This window comes from Durio zibethinus, chromosome 15 (assembly GCF_047325235.1).
Source record: "Durio zibethinus cultivar Kanyao isolate XHJ-2024 chromosome 15, ASM4732523v1, whole genome shotgun sequence".
In the NCBI taxonomy this organism is placed as follows: Eukaryota; Viridiplantae; Streptophyta; class Magnoliopsida; order Malvales; family Malvaceae; genus Durio; species Durio zibethinus.
The window spans coordinates 18,843,492-18,863,541 of NC_143176.1; the positions used below are offsets into that span (position 1 = coordinate 18,843,492).

Here is a 20,050-nt window from a genome sequence, read left to right on the forward strand (position 1 = left end):
GCAACTAACAAAATCATATTTGAAGCCTTCAAAAAGAAATTTGATTAAGCTAAAGGTAAATAAGTAGAGGAGCTACTTGGTGTACTATGGGCCCTCAAAACCACTATCAAAGTCTCTACTAGAGAGACCCCATTCCATTTAACATTTGGAATAAAGGTCATGGTGCCCATAGAGATCGACTTCCTAAGCTTATGAGTCAAGCTCAAGTAAAAAAAGAGGAACAAGGAAGCCCTGAGGACCAATCTACATTTGATCGAGCAACAAAAAGTATAGCTCTAACCAGAATAGTAGCCTATCAACAGAAGATAGCTAACTTTTACAATAAAAGAATCCAACATAAAAATATCAAGAAGGATGACTTGGTACTCAAAAAGGTAAAAACTTCAGGAGTCAACAACAGAAATGATAAGTTGGCCCTAAGCTAGAAAGGCCTTACATTATCAAAAAGGTCGTCTATGACATGACCTATAGATTATAAGACATGAATAACAATCTTATTTTGAGTACACAAAATATGGATAACCTTAAAGTCTATTACCAATAACAGACATAAAGCTGAGCTCACTTTTGTAATTTTGAAAAATACTTGCTAAATAAAAGTTTATTACTAGTTCAAGCAACACTCTTAGTATTAATCGAGCTAACGAAATGCCCAACCTAGTACTTGAATAATTAAATTCAATTTAATAAATTCTAAATCGAGCTGGCACTTGAATAGTTAAATTCAGTTTACCAAATTGAATTCTCAACTTAACCCAATACATCTTTCGATTAGTTTTAGTAGGTCGATCCCATGGTATTGTCAAACTAAAACTTGAATAACTACTGTAATTACATCTTTAAAGTAAACAGTAAAGCAAAAAGGTAAAATCAAAGCTAAAACTTGAGTAAAATATTTACATTCATTTACTTTATGACAAAATTTGATTCAAGTGATTATAAAAATTAATTGATAGAAGTTTTGTAGAGTGAAATCCGAGGTTCCTTCAAATACCCAACCTTTCACTTAAACAAAAAATAAACAAAAAAGATAAAAACAAAAAACAATTTTTTCATTCTTTTCCTTCTTCAACAGCAGCAACAACCCCTTCCTCTTCCCTTTGCTCCTTGGCCACAGGCTCAAAAGTGGCATTAAACTCAGCATCCATGGTAGTGTCCCTATCTTTGTCCTCACCATCTTTCTCTTCCCCATCAGACAATGGTGATGACCTAGTCTTAAGGTTATCTAGTCTGATGTCAAACATGTTAAGGCCCAAATTAGCAAATTTGAATTGCACATTGTCCTTGCAAAACTCAAAGATGCTAAAGAGATTCTCCTAATAGAATTTGACCTAAAGATAAAAAAACCTCTAAGAAGCCATAAACTTCTGAATGACTTTCTTTTTGCTTTCCCCCTTGGCCTTTCACTTTGCTTTAACCTTCGACCTTAGCTTGGCAACTCCACTTAAACCTCATTGAGTTTGAACTTGGATTGCTCTTTTTCAAACTCAGCTAAAGCCTTTTGAACTAGCATCTGCTTCAACTTAACCACCAAGTTGCTAGCCATTTTCCTCTGCTTATTTTTTTTCTTGTATAGGTCAGTAAAAGTGGCCTTCAGTTTGGTAATGACATTATTATTCTTGTAGTTTTCTTGGGCATTCTTCTTAAAGTTTTACTTGATTTTCTAGTAACAAGCCAGAGTTCAATAAATGCATAGCAAGCCTTTGCCATCTATTTAAGAGGATAGGCTAAAAGCTTCTCTAAGATTACAAAAAGAAAATCAAGCATAGACTTTGAAAAATAATGCAATTCATGAAACAATACAAAAATTGAGCTAAAAGATAATTAACTTCTTTAAGGGATAGCAACTTTCATGTACTTTTTGGCCATATTAACTTTCAACAAAAGATTTTCATTGAAGTTGAACTTCAAACTAATGGAGTAATGATTCGAAGTGGGTCATAGTGGGGATATCGTTGTCCTATTAGGGAAGCCTCGATCTTTTGCTTCTTAAGAGGAAAAGAGTCTTTTTGACTTATTGTAACCTTTTTTTTTTCTTTTTTCTAAGTAGTAAAGGAAAAACTTGATGGCTAAATAATAGGGCTTATAATTTTCATGCCTTCATTGAAAGGAGCACAAGCTAAATAGGCTACTTTTGGCCTTTCTTAAGACTTGGCTAATGGAATAACTTATGGAACTTGAATTTCTTGCAAAGCTTGACATTGTTAGACATATTTGTGAGATAAACTAAGTGTTAAAAAAAGTTTGTAAAAGTAAATACCTTACAAAGTTTTCTTAAACTTACCCTAATACTTGGTTTTCTTTACTACTTCAAAAGAGGTCAACCCATATGCATATATAACTAGCTTTCTCATCTTAGTGAAATGCAAAATCCTATCATGAGTAATGAGGTCATTCATTGTCAAAGGAGTAGGTGCATCTTAAAAAATCACGGGCTTATTCAATATCTCTCACACTTCAGGTTCATTATTTTTGTTCTTCTTCTTGACTTAAGGAAAGAGCAACTTTCAATCCTTTATTGAGTTCAAACAATCTGCTAAATTTTTTTTGGCTGGGTAAGCTATGATGTAAAACTAACTTTTACACAAGAAATTTTTTTTTACTTAGAAAAACTTCTTAAATAAAAGAACGGTATGAAGAATGTTTAAGTTTTTATAAAAAATTATGAAGGCTATTATGTACCGAAAAAAAATTTAGGATGAGTTAAGTGATTATTAAATTATAAGAAAAAAAATTCAATAATAAAAAGATGTCAAGGGAACCTCAGACTGTTCACTATGGAATCTCAATACAACCCGATTTGGTGACCTTTTAAAAAAGAAGTGACCTGGTCCTCGATGGTTGGTGTCAACATGCTATTACCTTCTTTTGAAAGGTTAAAGCTAACCTTAAAAAATCGAACGTGATAAACAGAGCACATGTTAAGGTAGCCTTCAAAAGTAGCCCTGCCCTTCAAGCTTTTCATCACGTTCTTAGGGTTTAGTTTTGAATGACAGAAAATATAAAATGGAACCTAAGCCAAAGCCTCTAAATCTAAATATGACTTTTTTTTATCCTCACATTTTTTCTTATCTTAGTCGGTCTCTCCTTCTTACTCTTCAATAGAACACTTTTCGTCATCAGAGTCTTCATCACCAAAAGACTCAAACTCTATAGTAGAAGTTGGATTCTAAGTAAAAGCAATAGTAAATATCAGTAAGACATCAAAGAAAGAAGAAGATGGGTAGAGAGCTCTTAAAACAGCAAAGAAAAATGAAAAACATCAACGAAAGTTGACTTAGTAGAAAAAAGGATAAATGAAGAAATAATAGAAGGTTTGATTTCAAAAAAAATAAAAGGTAAAAGAAGAAGAAATAAGGTTAGATGAAAGAGCTGAACTAACCCTTAATGCTAGGATAAAATGATTCTCAAGGTCAAAATCCACTATAGCCAGAGGTTCATCCATCTTATCATAAGACTGCTCTCTTACTCCATGAAAGACCCGCTCTTTCCTAGTGCAAGCACTTTCCTCAAGCTTCCTTTGATTTTCCTTTAACATCAGGTTCAACCAAAATACTACTCTGTTGTAATCTCTTCCCATAATGACAAAATGGACTCTATTATCCTCATCTCCTTTGCTAAGCTAAGCTCCCCTTAGAACCATCTTATAACTTTTCAAGCCCTTAGAACTTGCACTAGAACACATTATAAAAAGAGAAAACAAAAATAAACATATTGAGATAAAAAGAAAAAAAGAAGATTGGTTGAAAGAAAATAAAATTTTAAGGTTGGTAAGGCAGATTGGTTTAAGAACAAAAAGATAGCAAGGTGAAAACGAAGGCCTTAAGAGACCTTTTATATAGCTAATGTTAAGATTAGATGAATGTTCTAAATTATGCCATGTGTTCGGATGATTATCAAGGATAACCTTTAGAATTTGCAGCTTTGGATGTTTAGTGCCTAATTTTTCTTTCCTTATTAAATGTGATCTTTAGACAACAAAAAGGTAACTCGATCATTTAACCCATTTAAACTAGCCCAGCCAATCAAGCAAAGGTCAACTTTGTACCAAACTAACAAACCAAATTTCAACAACAAGAAAATAGACAAGTCCTTCATCGGCCATCACGATAAATAAATGTTAAACATGATGTCAAATGCTCAAAATGAATTAGTTAACCATAATAAACTTGTTCAAGCCATCCTCTTCACATGTTAGGGCACATCTCTACTCACATCAGCAATGTGTATAAAATTTAAAACCCACATTTAAGGCTAAGCTTGGTATCATCAAGCATACCAGATCGACATAAACTACATCGGCCAAGGCCATACTCAATGACCTACAATCAATTATAAACATTCTTATTTGACCTTCACATCAGCATCAAAAACATTTAACCTTGGCAACATAAGGTCGACTCCATAACATAAATTTTCAAAACCTATGCTAAAAAAACTTAAGGTTGGACTAGCTAACCTGTATGCCAAAAAGGCTTAATCAAGACCTATCAGTCTGATACTCAGACTGCTTGGTGGAAAGGACAGAATGTTGGGGTAATTTTAGGTCCAAAAGGCATTTTAGCCATTCTCCTTCATTAGAGGTTATCAATAGACTGCCTTAGATATTTTAGACTTTTAGACCGACCTGACATGTTAAATTAATCTATAGTCTCAATGCTACATCAACTTGACCACGTCATCTCTCATCTCTCACCTCTCAAACTTTTCAACGTTCAGTTATAAATTAAACCCTTCAAGTACTATCCGATGATCTAACTTTTCTTTTATTTTTCCTTATTATTCTCTCTTTTTGACTTCTGACTTAAGCATCGGAGTGCAAACATAGGAAACACTCATTGCCTTTGCTCTTAATCGCTCTCTTTCTTGTGATTTCAGGGTTTTGCCCCTCAACTCGAAGCTTAGCACAAATAGATACTTATCATATCATTAGAGTTCAAGTTCTGTTATTTTTTTTCTTACTCTTTCTCAATATGTGATAATTAAGCTTTTATGTTTACCTTATTATCCTCTCTTTACGACCTCTGACTTAAGCGTCAGAGCGCAAATGCAGGAAACACTCACTACCTTTGCTCTTAATCACTCTCTTTCTTGTGATTTCAAGGTTTTGCCTCTCAACTTAAAACTCAGCACAAATAGATACTTATCATGTTATTAGAGTTCAAGTTCTGCTATATTTTTTCTTACTCCTTCTTAATATGTGATAATTAAGCTTACACTTAATAGGTATTTATATCTTTTTAAAATTTTTCATGTATAATTATGTTTATACATGATGGTGATGAAACTTATTATAATGATATTATTTCACATATGTTAATATTAAAATTTTTGTGATTTAATATTTAAATAAAAATTTTCATATATTATTAATTAATTTTAAGATAAATAAAGAAAAAAATTGGATTTTGAAATCCAAAAATTCTATAATTGAGACAAATGATGTAAACTAACTAACAATTCCTCAATAAAAAGCCACATGCCTTTCATAACCTTTATTCAATCATTCAAAATAAAGTTTTTGATAGTTCTACAAAGAAACGTTATAACTCGTCTGTTTCTGTAAAAAACAAAATAAAATTAGGTGAGTTTATACATGCAAAAAGAATGACATGATGCCTAATATTGTGGCATTTGTTTGAGCATTTAATTTTGGTTAAAATAAATAAATTTCAATCATTCAACTTAACAATGATCGAGAGAAGTTGGAAACAAGCTTTGTTCCTCAATCTGAGGTTGTTCTTGAGTGGAAAGATTATCTCAGCTTTCATTATGTTTCAAGGGATCATGAATCATCTACCTTATGGCCTTTTCTATGCAATTAATTATTCAATTTTTTTTCTTTAATAATCTTATGTTATTTATATAAATTCAAATATAATTTAAAGTCCATAATTATGTGAGTTTAAAGTTTTACAAATCTTAATTAAGTTGATTTTGTGATGTTATCATAGAATGATGAAGTTGGACTGAAAGGTAAAAAGGATCGGACCATGAAGAAAGTTGGCAACATAATGCTAAGTGAGCTTAAGAGAGCTGTCACATGATGTATCACAACCTTGCTAAGTAATTTAGGGATAAGAAAGTTGTCAAGTACATTAGGGGTAAGAAAATTGTTGTTTAGTTATGTATAGTCGTATGATAATCATGTGAGTAATTTAATAAATGAGCTATAAACATATAAAATAATCATTTCAAAGGCATGGATGAAAGATATCATTGAATTCTCCTTCAATTTCTTTTTCTTTTTTGGTCTCGTACTCTACACTTTTTTGGTCTAATATCTTTTCTTTCCATCACTATCCATTTTAGCACAAATTGGTATCAGGCCACATAAATCCAAACATCCTAGGAAAATGTAGAAAACAACAGTCCATAGAAGAAGTTACTCGATATAATGTCCTCCATAATCAAATTCAAGCTTTGTAGGAAAAAATGAAAGCAATGCAAGACACTATGGAAGCAATGCAAAACATTGTTCCAAGATGGTGGGAGGTACAGAAAAAAAGCATTGAGGCAATATTAGTCGAAAATCAAAAGGCCCTACTAGCTTAAAATAAGAAGTATGTGTAACAGGTTATGGATTTGTTAAATCCAAAGAAAGCGTCGTAAGCTCAGTATGTGCAACAAGTTATAGATTTGTTGAATCTAAAGAAAACATCACAAGCTCAGTCGGAGCCAGAAAGTGAAATCAACGACAACAGTAACCAACCTACAACTGCCTCTTTGCTCAAAAAATATGATAAGTCTCCTGTTGTAATCACTATGATTGATGACCAAAGAAAATATGTCTGTAAGACTAATGAATCAAAGTTGTTAGCTAATACTTAGCCTAAGTCTAGTAGTAGTATTGTTTAAGGTAGAACACAACAGTGCAAGAACCATGAATTTATTGAGGGTAGTAACCCTTATACTGATATGAATACATATGCCCCAGGACCCAAGATTGAACTGTCCAATTTTGATGGACATAACCCCAGAGAGTGGATCAAGAAATGTCAAAAGTATTTTATTATTTTTTCCATTTCAAATCATTAAAAATTAAAAGTGGCAGTAATGTATTTGTCAGAAAAGGCAAAAACCTAGTTTAACGATTACATCATGTAGAAAAAAAACAGTGACGTGGTCAGAGTTTGCTCAGGATTTGTGCAATTGATTTTACAATAAAACTTAATCAGATGTGATAAAAGATTTTAATAAGCTAGTTCAGAAAAGTACAGTAAAAGACTACCAAGAGAGATTTGAAGAATTAAAGACATACATGTTGTAGTTTAACCCTCTTCTAAATGAAGAATACTTCATTTCCATCTATGTAAATCGGCTTAAAGAGTACTAAAACCTAGGGTCAAAGCTAATGTACCTACTAGTTTAATAGATGCCTATAGGCAAGCTAAGCTACATGAACTCTCTAATTTGGGTCATGAACATGCTAGATGGGAGGATTATACTATGCTTAAGTCCCAATTCCTTTCTTTTAATCCTTAGGGACAAGCATCCCTTCAAAGGGAAGGTAATGTGATGTTATCATGGAATAATGAAGTTAGGCTAAAAGGTAAAAAGGACTGGGCCATGAAAAAAGTTGGTAGTAGAATGCTAAGTGAGCTTAAGGGAGTTATCGAATAAAGTATAATGACCTTGTTGAGTAATTTAGAGATAAAAAAGTTATCCGGTAATTTAAAAATAAGGAAGTTGTCATTAGTTATGCATAGTAGTGCGAGTAATTTAGGGAATGAGCTATAAACATGTAAATGATTATTTCAAGGGCATGAATGAAAGATATCAATGAATTCTGCTTCAATTTCTCTCTTTTTTTTTTTTTTTTTTGGTCTCATACCATGTTATTTTCTAGTAAAGTCTATTCTCTTTCCATCACTATCCGTTTTATCTATCCATTTTATCGCAAATTCATGCAATTACCTTTAAGTGCTGGTATTCAACAAACGTGAATTCAATTTCCAACACCTGTAATTATTTCTACTATATTCAAGTTGCAACTTTTTTGTAAAAAAAAAAAATCACTGTTCTCCTCCAACATGACAATGGCGGCTTTATAAACAAGCAACCGATGATGATAGCTGGATTAATGTTCCACCAATTGAAGGGGCTCTTGTAATCAACATCAGAGACATTCTACAGATAATGAGCAATGGCAGATACAAAAGCAGTTAACACCGTGTGGTTGCTAATGGAAGCAAGAATAGATTTGCTAGAAAATGGAGTGCAAGTGTGCAACCATGGTACAAAGAAGTTCTGTTCTCTGATTACTTTCAAATATTTTTCAGCAAGAAACATAATGGGAAGAAAACAATGGACTTTGCCAAGATATGATAATTACTCATTCCTATGCTTCCTTTTTTTTTTATGCAAATAAATTTAGGATAACAGGAGTCTTCCTCGTTTCGGGATCAAGACAGATCTCAAGCTTCGGAAAAATCTTGCATTGAATTTACATCACTAAAAAAAAGATTTTTTTTGTGCCCGAGTAAAATTGACAATGAAAATAAACATGCTTGCTAGATTTGATCGGTTATGACTCGGACATACTTGATTGCTTATTTAAACACATTTTTCATCTGATAGCAGCAACTATTCCCACTTAGAAGTTGACATCTGGTCGAAAACCATTGCTTAAATCTCATAAATGAATCAAAGCCAACTGGGAGCTAATTATCCAGTAACTTTGATGGTTGATAAGAAAACTCTGCACCACAAACTTTGGAGAAAAACAGCATCCAATAAGAATATGACCGGGGCTTTCCTTTGTTCATACTAGTAAAATTTGAACATAAAAAAGCTAAGCCAAAATTGGGCTAGTCTATATATCCCCTTAGTTGATGAAAAGAAATAAGGTTGAGTCCATCAAATACAAGCTAACACGAAATTCAGAAAGAAAATAAAATGGGAGCAGGAAAATTCACTCATTTGACATTGGCCTTTCCTTCACTTGCCAAGAATCACATTTTACTAGCACCAGCAGCTCCGGAATAGTACGTCTCAAAAGCACCACAAAAATGAGATGGGTCGAGACTGGCATTTTTCTTGCAATTCGGGGATACAGCCTTCACTCATTTCTCTTTTCTAGCCAATGATTCTCCCTTATACTCACTTCCAGCAGTAACTACAAAACCTGCGCTGACCTAAAAGAAGCACTATGCAACAATTACAACTATAAATACTAAATAGTAAGAAAAATAATAAAACCAAATGATTCTTCGTGTGTATGTAAAGTTTACGCAAGAGAGTGTTTAAGAATATTACTTGGCAATCTTTCAATACAACACACTCTTGAAGCTGTACATTTCTGCAAATCACACAACCTTGTATCATACAGCCGTTGCCAATGGCAACATGATTCATTACAACTGAATTGACAAGCTGTGTATGCATGGAAAGAAATTTTGAGTTACAAAGTGAACAATTATCTAAGCTTGAAACTTTACTTCTATTTATAACTTCGTAAATGACAAAATCATAGGGAACAAGCTTTTCAGACAGCACCAAATTTACTCTCTGCTTTATCTTACTTGCCTATTATGATAAGAGAAATAATCATACCTTCACATGGGAACCTATCCAGCAGTGGCAGCCAATAACAGATCGTTTTACTTGGCATTTGTCATCCATTTCTGAACCTTCACCTAACATACAGTGTGGTCCCACGTAATCATAGAAATAAGGCCTTAGTTTTATGAGGATAAAGCATAGATGTTAAACCCCCAGTGTTATTATTTATCATAATAATTGGCAGTTGTTATCCAAACTGAATTTAAATAATTCTAAAAGTTTGTGTAGGTGAAATAGACTTACAGTAGTTTTGGTTCCAAGCTTCGGTGAAGGACCTATAATATTATTACGATCTGAGGAGGTATCGCTTAGTAGATGACCTGCCTCACCGGTGACCTGAAAATTAGAGACAGAAATAAGTCAACTGAATGACATAAAAAGTGGATTAAAAAGAACAGAGTGGCAAATAAGAAAAAGCATAAATGAGCAATTGAACTCACATCTCGATTGATGTCCATAAACGCTTGAATGGAATTTAAGCACATACAATAACTGCTGCTGCTTGCAATATAAGCACAGCATTTATGGGTTTTCCGGATAGGGGCATAACCATCAGGATCCTCAGAACAGAGTTCGTGAAAGCTTGGGGTACATGCATTATCAAAAATTCGATAGACCAATACTTAATTGTTGTGGGAACTAACCTTCTCATTACCATTTTCTTCTTGTGGAATTCCATTTAATAAGGCCCCGTATTTCTGATAGTTATAATAGAATCAGGAACAAAATTAGATATTCAGAAACACATGTGGCCTTTGAAATCTGACATTTAGTGATACTAACCAGCTGGCTCCGGACAAGATAAGGAAGTACATCCTGTTTCAAGCTTTGAAATGTACCCTTCACATCTAAAACTTCTTGCAGGGCAGACCTGAGTGGAAATATGATGAGGAATTATAAAAAAAAAAAAACACACACACACACAGGACAAAGCTGATCTCAAAGCAAGTAGGGGTGGGGGTGTTGGGGGAAGGGAACCAACACCTTGAATGCATACATATGAGCATCCATCAAATCAGATCGAATTTCCATCTATATAAATTACAAAAGGAAAATGAGGTTAACAACAGAATATCTCACAAATATAAGCCGTTTGATGGGTGATCAAAATGCAAAAGGAAAAAAAAAATTTAACAGACAAATTACTTTCCCATTTGACAAAGGAAAATAAATTCACATGCATACACATAGAGAGAAAGGGAGGATATATACACAATTACTTAGCCAAGAGTTATAATATAAGACAATAGACTTAACATGATAAGCTACGTTACTGAATGCATCGTCATTTAGTTGTAACTTGAATGCTTCTCAGAAGCACTAGACTCAAATAGTAGCTTTAAAATTATTAGCCAAAAAGAATATTTGTAGCTTCTAAATTGGCAGATGAGCAGGTAAAGGATGGTCCAATCAGTAGAATATGTTTTGCTATAAATTAAAAACTGAGCCTCTAGAATTGTGTTGGAGCACACAATGCTATCAGTAATCAATTTCACCACATAAGGCATTCATTGTCATTTGCTAAAGAGCCGTAAAAAAGTAAATGGATTGATGCAAGAAATACCTCGCCTACTGCATGGAGAATGCACTTCTGAAGTCTAGTATCTTTCTCAATTTCTTCTCCTACAAAACATCAAAAGGTTCTATGTAAGGATCCAGTACAAGTAACACGCTAAATAAAATAGAGGAAAACTAACCAGTTGCTATGTGTAATAAAAACTGTTTGCCAGGGTCCAGTCCAATGATGTTGTATCATCCTGGTTTCTTGGCTTTATCTTTTCCACCGGAGGATCCTGAATCTAAAGGTCCACTAACAGGTACAAAGCAAAGCATTGCAGTCACTAGTGCATCATGTCGCCTATGGGTAGCAGCAACAGCAGCAGGAGAAACATCAGAAACAAAATCACCACTTACAACTTGCGGGAAAATGCAGTGGCTGTAAAGAAACTATTTTGTTTGTGAACTACTATACTATTAATGAAACAAATTCTAACCAAAATGTCTTCTGCTGTAAGGTATGTGAGATTGCCCTAAGTGCCCCAGCTGTTCCAATATCCTCAGGGACTGCATCAATCTGCAATGTCAGAAAAGAGGAAACTAACTAGTTATTGAACTAAGAAAAGGCGAGCATCTTACAGCAAATGCATGTAATTTATAATCACAAGAATGACATTCAATCTTACAATCTTAAAATGCATATTCATTAAAAGGAAAAAAAATGAAAGGCATGCATGGTCATCCTAGATATATGAATTTTGGAACTGGAGAAAGAATGAGGAAAACATTACACTAATACACTCAGCTTAAACGCAAAAAGAAGAATGGATATGATAAAGGGATTCTGTATGTACAAAGAAGTGGTGAGAGTTTTATAGTGTAACATCTATTTTTGTTAACATCATTAAACAGCCAATACAAGACATGTTGTTATAAGATTCTACAAAATAGAACATGTAAAACCCTGATTAGGTCTCAGATTAATGATAACAGCAGATTCTGAAATGGAGAAATACTTATTGCAAAACAGAGAAGAGAAAATAGGTAGAACAACATGGAAAAAGAGTAAGGAGAAAATTTTATATCAAAAGCATTAGTTCAAAAATCATAAGAAAATATTAAAGGATTTGAAAGTCTACTTTTTGACCACCAAAATGAGTTAAACAAATTGCCATTTGCTCCCATATATTAAACACTCTAAAACAGTTCAAACTAAAATGGCATAACAGGAGCTTCTTCTTCCATGCCTACATCAATTAGTTTTGAATTCTAATTATTTAGAACATTAGCACAACTGTTAACAATTAAATATTGTGTAAGAGCTTAGCCTTGTTTCATTTCCTCTTATAACAGATTTACCATCCTGCAAGGCCCAACTCATCATTTAAGGCAATATTCAGCCTAGCTAAAGCAAGGACAGCAAATTTTCAGGTCCAGAGAAGCAACATGAAAATAACTCTACAGATTCCAACACATGCAAGAATGAGCATAAATTAAGTTTACCACCATAGAATGCATCCGACCACACCCCATCTAGAAGGGGAAATGATCTTGATAATAACACACTCATTATTGACATTATGCAATGGTATTCATCTCACATTATTCCCAAGATCTGACAAAAGGGATTCATCTCTATTATTCTGTTGTATTTGATATTTCTATCATCTAAAGCTACAAAACTGGCTCCATGTAGCTTCCTAAGCTTGATCTACCTGTTATGACCATTTACAAAATTTGTAATTCAAACTCACCCTAGGAAGAATATTTAGTACTTCACAAATTGCATAGGCAATAATTCCAGATCTGACAAAAGAAACAACTAAAACAAACCCATAAAGTATAATTCTATTTCTGAACTTATTTCTACAAACACCAAGTCAACTAAAAGCTCATGAAATCCTCTTTCAATGGCAAATAATTTTACTCATAAGCCACCACAACATCCAAAACATTTGTAACTTGTTTCCAAGTCTTGAATCAATAGAGACACAAGGAAAGAATATCATTTTGTGAGAAAGAAGAGCCTCATGTAACTTGGATGTATGTATCTCCAGTAAAATCTTCATAAGAAGGAATAGCCTCTTCTAATTTGCAGTCTTCATAAGAAAATTCTGTTTTCATTATTTCATATAATTAATTTTTACATTTTCTCTAGGTAGACAAAAAAAGCTTTTCTAGTTCATTTTTTTGTTGTTGTGATTGTGATAGCAAGAAACCCTCTCAGAGTGTGGTATCCTGCAAATAATGGTACAAAATGTGCACATGGTAGGTTTCAAGGGATTTCCTAAAATAGAACTCACATGGTAGATATTCTGGTTTGATTCTGTAAAGGTGAAGGTGAGAATTCAGTGAAAATGAGTTAAAACTCTACACAGGTGAAGGTGCTTATGAGCGAGAAACTCCAGTTCATAAGACAAGAACTAAGAAAATACGGAATAACATACAGTACAACTCATTCCATCAATGTTAATGAAGTTGTCCATCAATTTTTCGAGATACTAATCAGCTTCTGGATATTGCACATCATCAAAAACCTTGAAATACCTTAACAGGTGACCTAGTTGCAACAACTCCCCTTCCTTTTTCTCAAAATCAAATTTCATGGGACTAATCAAGTCGAATTGTACTGTACATTAGTTCCAATCAAGTAATAAAATTCATAAAACAGAGACGAGTAATTAAAGTCTAATATATATCCTTCATTAACCAATACAATCGCATAGTTTCAACACAAACAATCTTAAAATTAAATTGTAAAAAAAAAAAAAAGGATAAGTACCTCAACATGTAGACGATCAACGAAAGTCCTAGAAATCCATGCACCAGTAAGATGTGCTGCATCTTCCCCTTCAACCACCTATTTTCCCCCCAAACATTCAAACCAAAATCAAAAACCCTAAAAACTATAGATAACATTAACAACAATCAAACTATCACACTTTAGTAATAAAGAATAAAAGAAACAAGGGGAATTGAGTTTTTTTTTTTCTTACAATAATGAGATCTTTAAGGTTGCTTTGTTCTAATTGGCGCAAAACGTAGTCAAGAACAGGGCGGTTGGGAACCGGAAGCAGCGGTTTAGGCACTTCCTGCAAGCATTTCAAGAAAGGGTTTTTGATGAAACTATGAAATGGGTATTTTTTTAAATGAAAAAAGAAATAATAAATGGAAGGGAAGACCCTGGAGACAAGGGGAGTCAGATTCTTTGAAGTGCCACCGGCTAAAACCACTACTTGGAAATCCATTTCTAAAGGGAATGAGGTATTGACAGAAAGCAAAAAAAATGTATACGAAGGGTTTTGCCGTGCGGTTTTGGTGAATCTAGGAATGATTTAAAGCTTCAAACAAAGAGTTTTCGAATGTTTAGTATTATATGGAAGAGTTCCAAGAGTTTCAAGCTCTTGGCGCTGGGTGTCTTTTGGGCACCGGTTTTGCTCACGATCGACCGGGCTGCGTGAGGGGAATTGTCTCGAATAGTGGGATGCGGGGGGCTTGCTTCCCGTGGCTGACGTAAGGCGTTCGATTCCTTGCAGCTCTAGACTCTTTAAATGTAATAATAAAATTCCATTATTCTTTTGTTTTTTATTATCTTCCTTTTAGGATAATTATGCTTTTATCCATACAATTGTTTCAGATGTTCAATTTAGTCCACATGTTTTGATAATTTTGTAGACAAATTAAAGAAGGGCTACCTATAAATAATATTTATTCAGCTAAAATTTTTAAAAGCCCTCTTGTTTTAAATTTTTAGACAAGTCATTATTTTTTTTATTGTACCCAATTAAATCCTTAGCATTTGGATAGAGAGAAAAATATTATTAGTCCAAATTTTATTTTTTGTAATTTGATTTTTAGTTTTGATTCATGGAATCTCATTTGAGGTGTTTTAAGATTTTCAATAATATCAAAAAAAGATTATGATAACTTTAATAAAAAATCCCTTTTTCTCAATTTTTTAAAGATTTTTAGTAAAATGTAAAATTTATCTCATTTGTATCCTCAATAATAATTTTTTATGATTTATTTTACCTTAAAAATCAGTATAATTATATGATAAATCGAGATCCATTATAACATGCAAAGTTAAAATTTTTCACTTACATAACATTGTTACATTAGAAACATAATCATATGTTATAATATATTATGAAAAAATTAATTATAATAAAACTAACGTTTTAAAAAGAAAAACTTAATTGATTGTTAAAAATATGAAATATGAAATTTTTATAATTTTAGAAGTACTACATTATTAACGTATGAAATGTAATTAATCATAGAAAATAATATTTTTTAATATAAAAAATATAATATTTGTTGAAAATACAAAAAAAAAATATTTTTTAAAATTCAACAACAACAATACTTCTAAGATAAAAAAAATATATATATAGTATTTATTAAAAACATGAAAAAAAATTATTTTTTAGAATTTAATAAAAACAATGTTTATAAGATAAAAAAACATAATCTTTGTTGAAAAAATAATGTTTATAAGATAAAAGACAATCTTTGTTTAAACAACAATGTTTCTCATATGAAAACATAATTTTTATTAAAAAGATAATATTTTTAAGATAAAAATATAATTTTGTTAAAAATATAAAAATATATGTTTTTTAGAATTTAATACATATGACGTTTCTTAAATACAAAATGCAATGTTTGTTGAAAACATGAAAAAGAATATTTTTTATAATTCAATAGAGACAATGTTTTTAAGATAAAAAAAACAAAGTTTTTATTGAAAAGATGATATTTCAATATTATGAATGTCACATGTTATCAAAGATAATATAATAAAAGATTTTATTAAGTAATATTACATTCCTATGAATCAAATATAAAAATTTTACATTCTTTAAATTAACAAAAACCTAAAAATTATGCATTCTCTTTTAATATCACTTTATCTTAAAATCATTTTTCTTTCCAAAATTTAAAAATCCTCGAACCAAACACCCTTTTAAAATATTTTTTTGTCTAATTAAATTCTTAATGTTTTTATTGTTATCTAATTATAAGCCTTTAAAGTACTATTATTATTTAATTAAATCCTTATTTGTTTAATGGATTTTAGATATTTTTATACAAAATAAGGGTTTGATTAAACAAAAATAATCTTTTAAAATTTAATTGGGCACAATAGAAGGATGAGAGTTTATTTAAGAAATTTAAAAAAAAGTATAAGAGTTTTTCTTAATATTTTAGCCTATTTATTTATATATTATTAATGCCAAAAATATGAGAAAAAAACTTAAATTCCATTTGTTTTGAAAAAATATTTTCAAAAAATAATTTTTATATTTTTTTATATTTGTTTGATAAAAAGTTTAAAATAGAGTAGAACAAAATTTAAGTTCAATAACAAAATTATATATGGACTCATAATATAACAATAAAATTGACTTAAATCCCAAAATATCTTTTGTTTTTAGTTTTATGATCGAGAAAAGAAGTAAAATAATTTCATGGTTTTTACCAAATAAATTTATTTTTTTGGTTAATGTTACAAATGATTTATAAATTATAATAAAAAATTTTAATATGACACATTAGTTATCAATTTTTTTATTATAATATTTAAATTATAAATTTATTAATTAAAATGATATTTAAAGTTATTTTAGACCTATTCTGTTTAACTCCAACCGGCCTAAAGCCTATATCAACAAAACCCAGCCCGTACACATATAAGGGCTGGAAAATTCCAAACCAAAGCGCTTGAGAGCCGGTAGATTCCCATTCAATCAAACGGCCAAAATTCGATTTCAGAAATTGGACCGTTGAAGAGAAGCGTGCCTTCCTTTTAACATCGCTTCAAATGGGAACTAGCCTACTTGAAAAAAATAATTAACAACTCATTTTCAGTAGTAACACGGAAAAATCCATTCAACAACAAAGGGAAAAGAGCAGAGACCAAGAACTTTTGCAGTGAGGAAAAGAAATATAGGGTGGCGACTAGGAACCCAGAAGGGGAGACGCGTGGAAGCCGTCTCCTGGTGTTTCTTTCATCATTTTTTGCCAGCATTGGTGGAGTTTTAGGCCAGGTTGTAGAACAAGAAGAAGAACCAGAGATGGCGTCTGAAGCTATTGTTCCTCAGCAGAAAAATAATGGTTGGTTTTTTTTTTTTTTTTAACTGGCTCTTGATTCTTTCTGTGTTTTGATATTTGTGTTCGTTTCCTTCGAACTTCGAAATTTTTGCACTGATCTTGGATTCTTGGAGGGGTTATCCTTGATTGCTAGTTCTTTTGTTTGATTCTGATGCTATTTCTTTTGGTTTCCGGGATTTTTTGGTTGAATCAGGTCCAGGATTTTCAGGATTTGAACTAGTTAAATCACTAGTATTATCTTTAATTTTTGAATGATCTTCTGAGGCTTTTGTAGTTCAATTTCCGGACTTCCTTTTATTAAATTTAGAATTGTTTGATTAGTTTCTTGAGGCTCTATTTGGTTCACGGAAATTTTGAAGGAAAAGAAAATATCAAGGAAAATTAGGAAAAAAGGGAAAGAAATCCTGTTTGGTCATTGGTGATGCATGGGAAATAGGATGGACAACATTTTTTATGTTTATTTCTTATCTAAAACATAAGAAACAGAAAACTAGTAAAAACATAAAATCAGCGATAAGGTTTATTGGGAAAATTAATTTCTTTTATATTCTTGGTTTTTGGGGTTTTCTTTTTTGTTATGCTGGATACTGAGTTTGTCCTTTTTCTGAGTTTTTTCCACAATCAGTATTAGTATATATGTAATGAGCTTTTCTTTTCCTCCCTTTGATATTTGATATTTCGTTTTTTCCTTTTGAATAACTGCCAGAACCAATATGTTTCTTTTCCAGGCCCCAGATATACTTTTCCGGAAATCTGACTTCTTTCTTTCACTTTCTTTTTTCAGAAGTAAAGCCGAAAAATATAATAGCAGATGGAAGGAATCGAAGAGTTCTTCAAGACATTGGCAATTTTGTCAAAGAACGAGGAGCACAAGGAAAGGTAGTTCCATAAACATAAAAGTTTCATTTTTCCTTTTCCTCACTTTTAATTATACATACTCATAGTTGCAAATATTACAAAATCACCTATTGCTCTTGGTTTGCTTGTAGAAACCAATTACTAAAGGAGTTGCTAATGTCGCACAATCTGTGAAAGGAGGTGGTGGTGCAGTGACGAAGGAGGTGGCAACCCAAAGAAAGGTAGTTGACAAGGTTGACAAAGACAAACCAAAACCTGAGACCCTGATCGTGATGAGCTCTGATGAAAAAACTAGGAAAACTGGACATGTTAGCAGGAGAGAAGGATCTTCAAGGAAGGAAGTCAAAACCCTCACTTCAATCCTCTCTGCTCGACGCAAGGTAATATACATAGATATATCGAGTGAAGAATTGATTGCATTTTTGTTTTTATCGTGTTTTTTACTGTTTGTGAATTAATTGATTTCACTTAGGCTGCTTGTGGTCTTACCAATAAGCCTAAAGATTCGATTGAGGACATTGATGGAGCTGATGTTGGTAATGAGTTGGCTGTTGCTGAATATGTGGATGATATCTACAAATTCTACAAGTTCTCAGAAGTTAATAATTTTTCACTTTCACTAATGATTTTTTTTCTTCTATATATTTCATATTGCTAACATCATAAGTCTTCTGATGCAGGACGAGGGTCAGGCACGTGACTATATGGATTTGCAGCCAGATATTAATGCAAAGATGAGATCAATCCTTGTAGATTGGTTGATTGAAGTCCATTGCAAATTCGATCTTATGCCAGAAACACTTTATCTTACCATGAATATTGTTGATCGATTCCTTTCGGTGAAGGTTGTACCAAGAAAGGAACTTCAGTTGGTGGGTATTAGTGCAATGCTCATAGCATGCAAGTATGAAGAGATTTGGGCACCAAAGGTACTTTATGTATGCATTTGTACAACTGGGTTCTGCTTCTCTTGATTTTGTTATTGTTTCTCTTACTTTGCCTTCTGGTTTTCAATTTTTCAGGTCAATGACTTTGTTTTCATATCAGACAATGCTTATGCTAGAGAGCAGGTCTTGGTAATGGAGAAAGCAATCTTGGATAAGTTAGAATGGTACCTAACAGTTCCTACAGCATATGTCTTCCTCGTTCGGTTCATCAAAGCCTCTATTCTATCTGATGATAAGGTAGAATTTTGTCTAGCGGCTCACTATCCTTTTAGAAATTTTCCATTATAGGTTAATGTGATTGATTTTGGTGATAATGCAGATGGAGGATCTGGTGTTTTTCCTTGCTGAGCTTGGTCTGATGCAATACCCAACCGTAGTTTTGTACTGTCCTTCCATGTTAGCTGCTGCTGCAGTGTATGCTGCAAGATGCACCCTTGACAAGAGCCCTCATTGGAGTGAAACTCTGAAGCATCATACAGGCTACACTGAAGACCAGCTCACGTACTCTCTCCTTTCCCATTTTTCCTTTCATTTAATTTTCCAATTTCGATCAATGTGAACATCTCCTGATAAAATAACAAATTTGATATGTTCTTTCCTGGTAAGCTGTAACAGGAATTGTGCAAAACTCTTGGTCAAATTTCACTCCACAGCTGCAGAAAGCAAGCTCAAGGCAATACATCGGAAATTCTCAAGTCCAGATCGCAGTGCCGTGGCTCTCCTGTCCCCAGCAAAAAGCCTTTTGCCAAATCATGGAGAGTTATTCTGAATTTCAGATGATTTGTGTTTCTCAATGCTCTTGTGTTCTTCTATATTTGGATAGGGTGATCATGTTTCTGTTATGGTCTGGTAGTTTGTACATTTTGTCCTTTGACTATTACCAGGAATTTGATATAACAATGTGATTTTTTTATTTTTTTTTTGTAAAGAATGATGCTTAGTTGCATTTTGTACTAACTAATTTGCTATTGTTATTGTTCAAACTAACTGGCAACTCTCTTGCAAAGGGTCATGATTTTTTATCACAAGATGTTATAGAGAACACTGATTTTGACATGGAAAATATG

The 20,050-nt window shown here is 32.5% G+C and overlaps 2 protein-coding genes and 1 pseudogene across 4 annotated transcripts; 1 reads left to right on the forward strand and 2 right to left on the reverse strand.

Moving 5' to 3' along the window:
* Positions 1 to 8,736: 8,736 nt before the first annotated feature.
* Positions 8,737 to 11,303, reverse strand: LOC111301193 (uncharacterized; annotated as a pseudogene). The gene is made up of 9 exons (XR_016328244.1): positions 11,262 to 11,303; positions 11,129 to 11,187; positions 10,549 to 10,596; positions 10,348 to 10,435; positions 10,005 to 10,262; positions 9,809 to 9,900; positions 9,556 to 9,661; positions 9,259 to 9,375; positions 8,737 to 9,137 (listed from the first exon to the last, which is right to left on the reverse strand). The product of XR_016328244.1 is annotated as an uncharacterized LOC111301193 (transcript).
* Positions 11,261 to 14,581, reverse strand: LOC149514741 (uncharacterized). The gene is made up of 4 exons (XM_089744678.1): positions 14,058 to 14,581; positions 13,844 to 13,921; positions 11,559 to 11,638; positions 11,261 to 11,422 (listed from the first exon to the last, which is right to left on the reverse strand). Exons 1-4 carry the CDS (start codon positions 14,307 to 14,309, stop codon positions 11,317 to 11,319), a joined length of 516 nt encoding a protein of 171 aa, XP_089600804.1. The 5' UTR covers positions 14,310 to 14,581; the 3' UTR covers positions 11,261 to 11,316.
* Positions 14,582 to 16,912: 2,331 nt separating this feature from the next.
* On the forward strand, positions 16,913 to 19,970 carry LOC111301194 (G2/mitotic-specific cyclin S13-7-like). 2 transcript variants are annotated; one of them, XM_022896682.2, is made up of 8 exons: positions 16,913 to 17,181; positions 17,963 to 18,057; positions 18,168 to 18,416; positions 18,509 to 18,634; positions 18,717 to 18,965; positions 19,059 to 19,220; positions 19,303 to 19,484; positions 19,599 to 19,970. In XM_022896682.2, the coding sequence occupies exons 1-8, from the start codon at positions 17,142 to 17,144 to the stop codon at positions 19,750 to 19,752; spliced, it is 1,257 nt and encodes a 418-aa protein (XP_022752417.1). In that variant the 5' UTR covers positions 16,913 to 17,141; the 3' UTR covers positions 19,753 to 19,970. The 2 variants fall into 2 exon arrangements, with proteins under 2 accessions (XP_022752417.1, XP_089600805.1); XM_089744679.1 differs by lacking the exon at positions 18,509 to 18,634 and having other exon boundaries at positions 16,991 to 17,181.
* The last annotated feature ends 80 nt before the right edge of the window (positions 19,971 to 20,050 follow it).

What these genes read in the sequence shown, in the direction of transcription:
- LOC111301194 (XM_022896682.2), top strand. Translation starts at nt 17,142, where the DNA reads ATGGCGTCTGAAGCTATTGTTCCTCAGCAGAAAAATAATG. An exon ending in AACGAGGAGCACAAGGAAAG is followed by an intron (nt 18,058 to 18,167) that starts GTAGTTCCATAA and finishes GTTTGCTTGTAG; the next exon opens with AAACCAATTACTAAAGGAGT. An exon ending in AAGAGATTTGGGCACCAAAG is followed by an intron (nt 18,966 to 19,058) that starts GTACTTTATGTA and finishes TCAATTTTTCAG; the next exon opens with GTCAATGACTTTGTTTTCAT.
- LOC149514741 (XM_089744678.1), bottom strand. Translation starts at nt 14,309, where the DNA reads ATGGATTTCCAAGTAGTGGTTTTAGCCGGTGGCACTTCAAAGAATCTG. An exon ending in ACCTTAAAGATCTCATTATT is followed by an intron (nt 13,922 to 14,057) that starts GTAAGAAAAAAA and finishes GGGGGAAAATAG; the next exon opens with GTGGTTGAAGGGGAAGATGC. An exon ending in TTGATCGTCTACATGTTGAG is followed by an intron (nt 11,639 to 13,843) that starts GTACTTATCCTT and finishes CTGACATTGCAG; the next exon opens with ATTGATGCAGTCCCTGAGGA.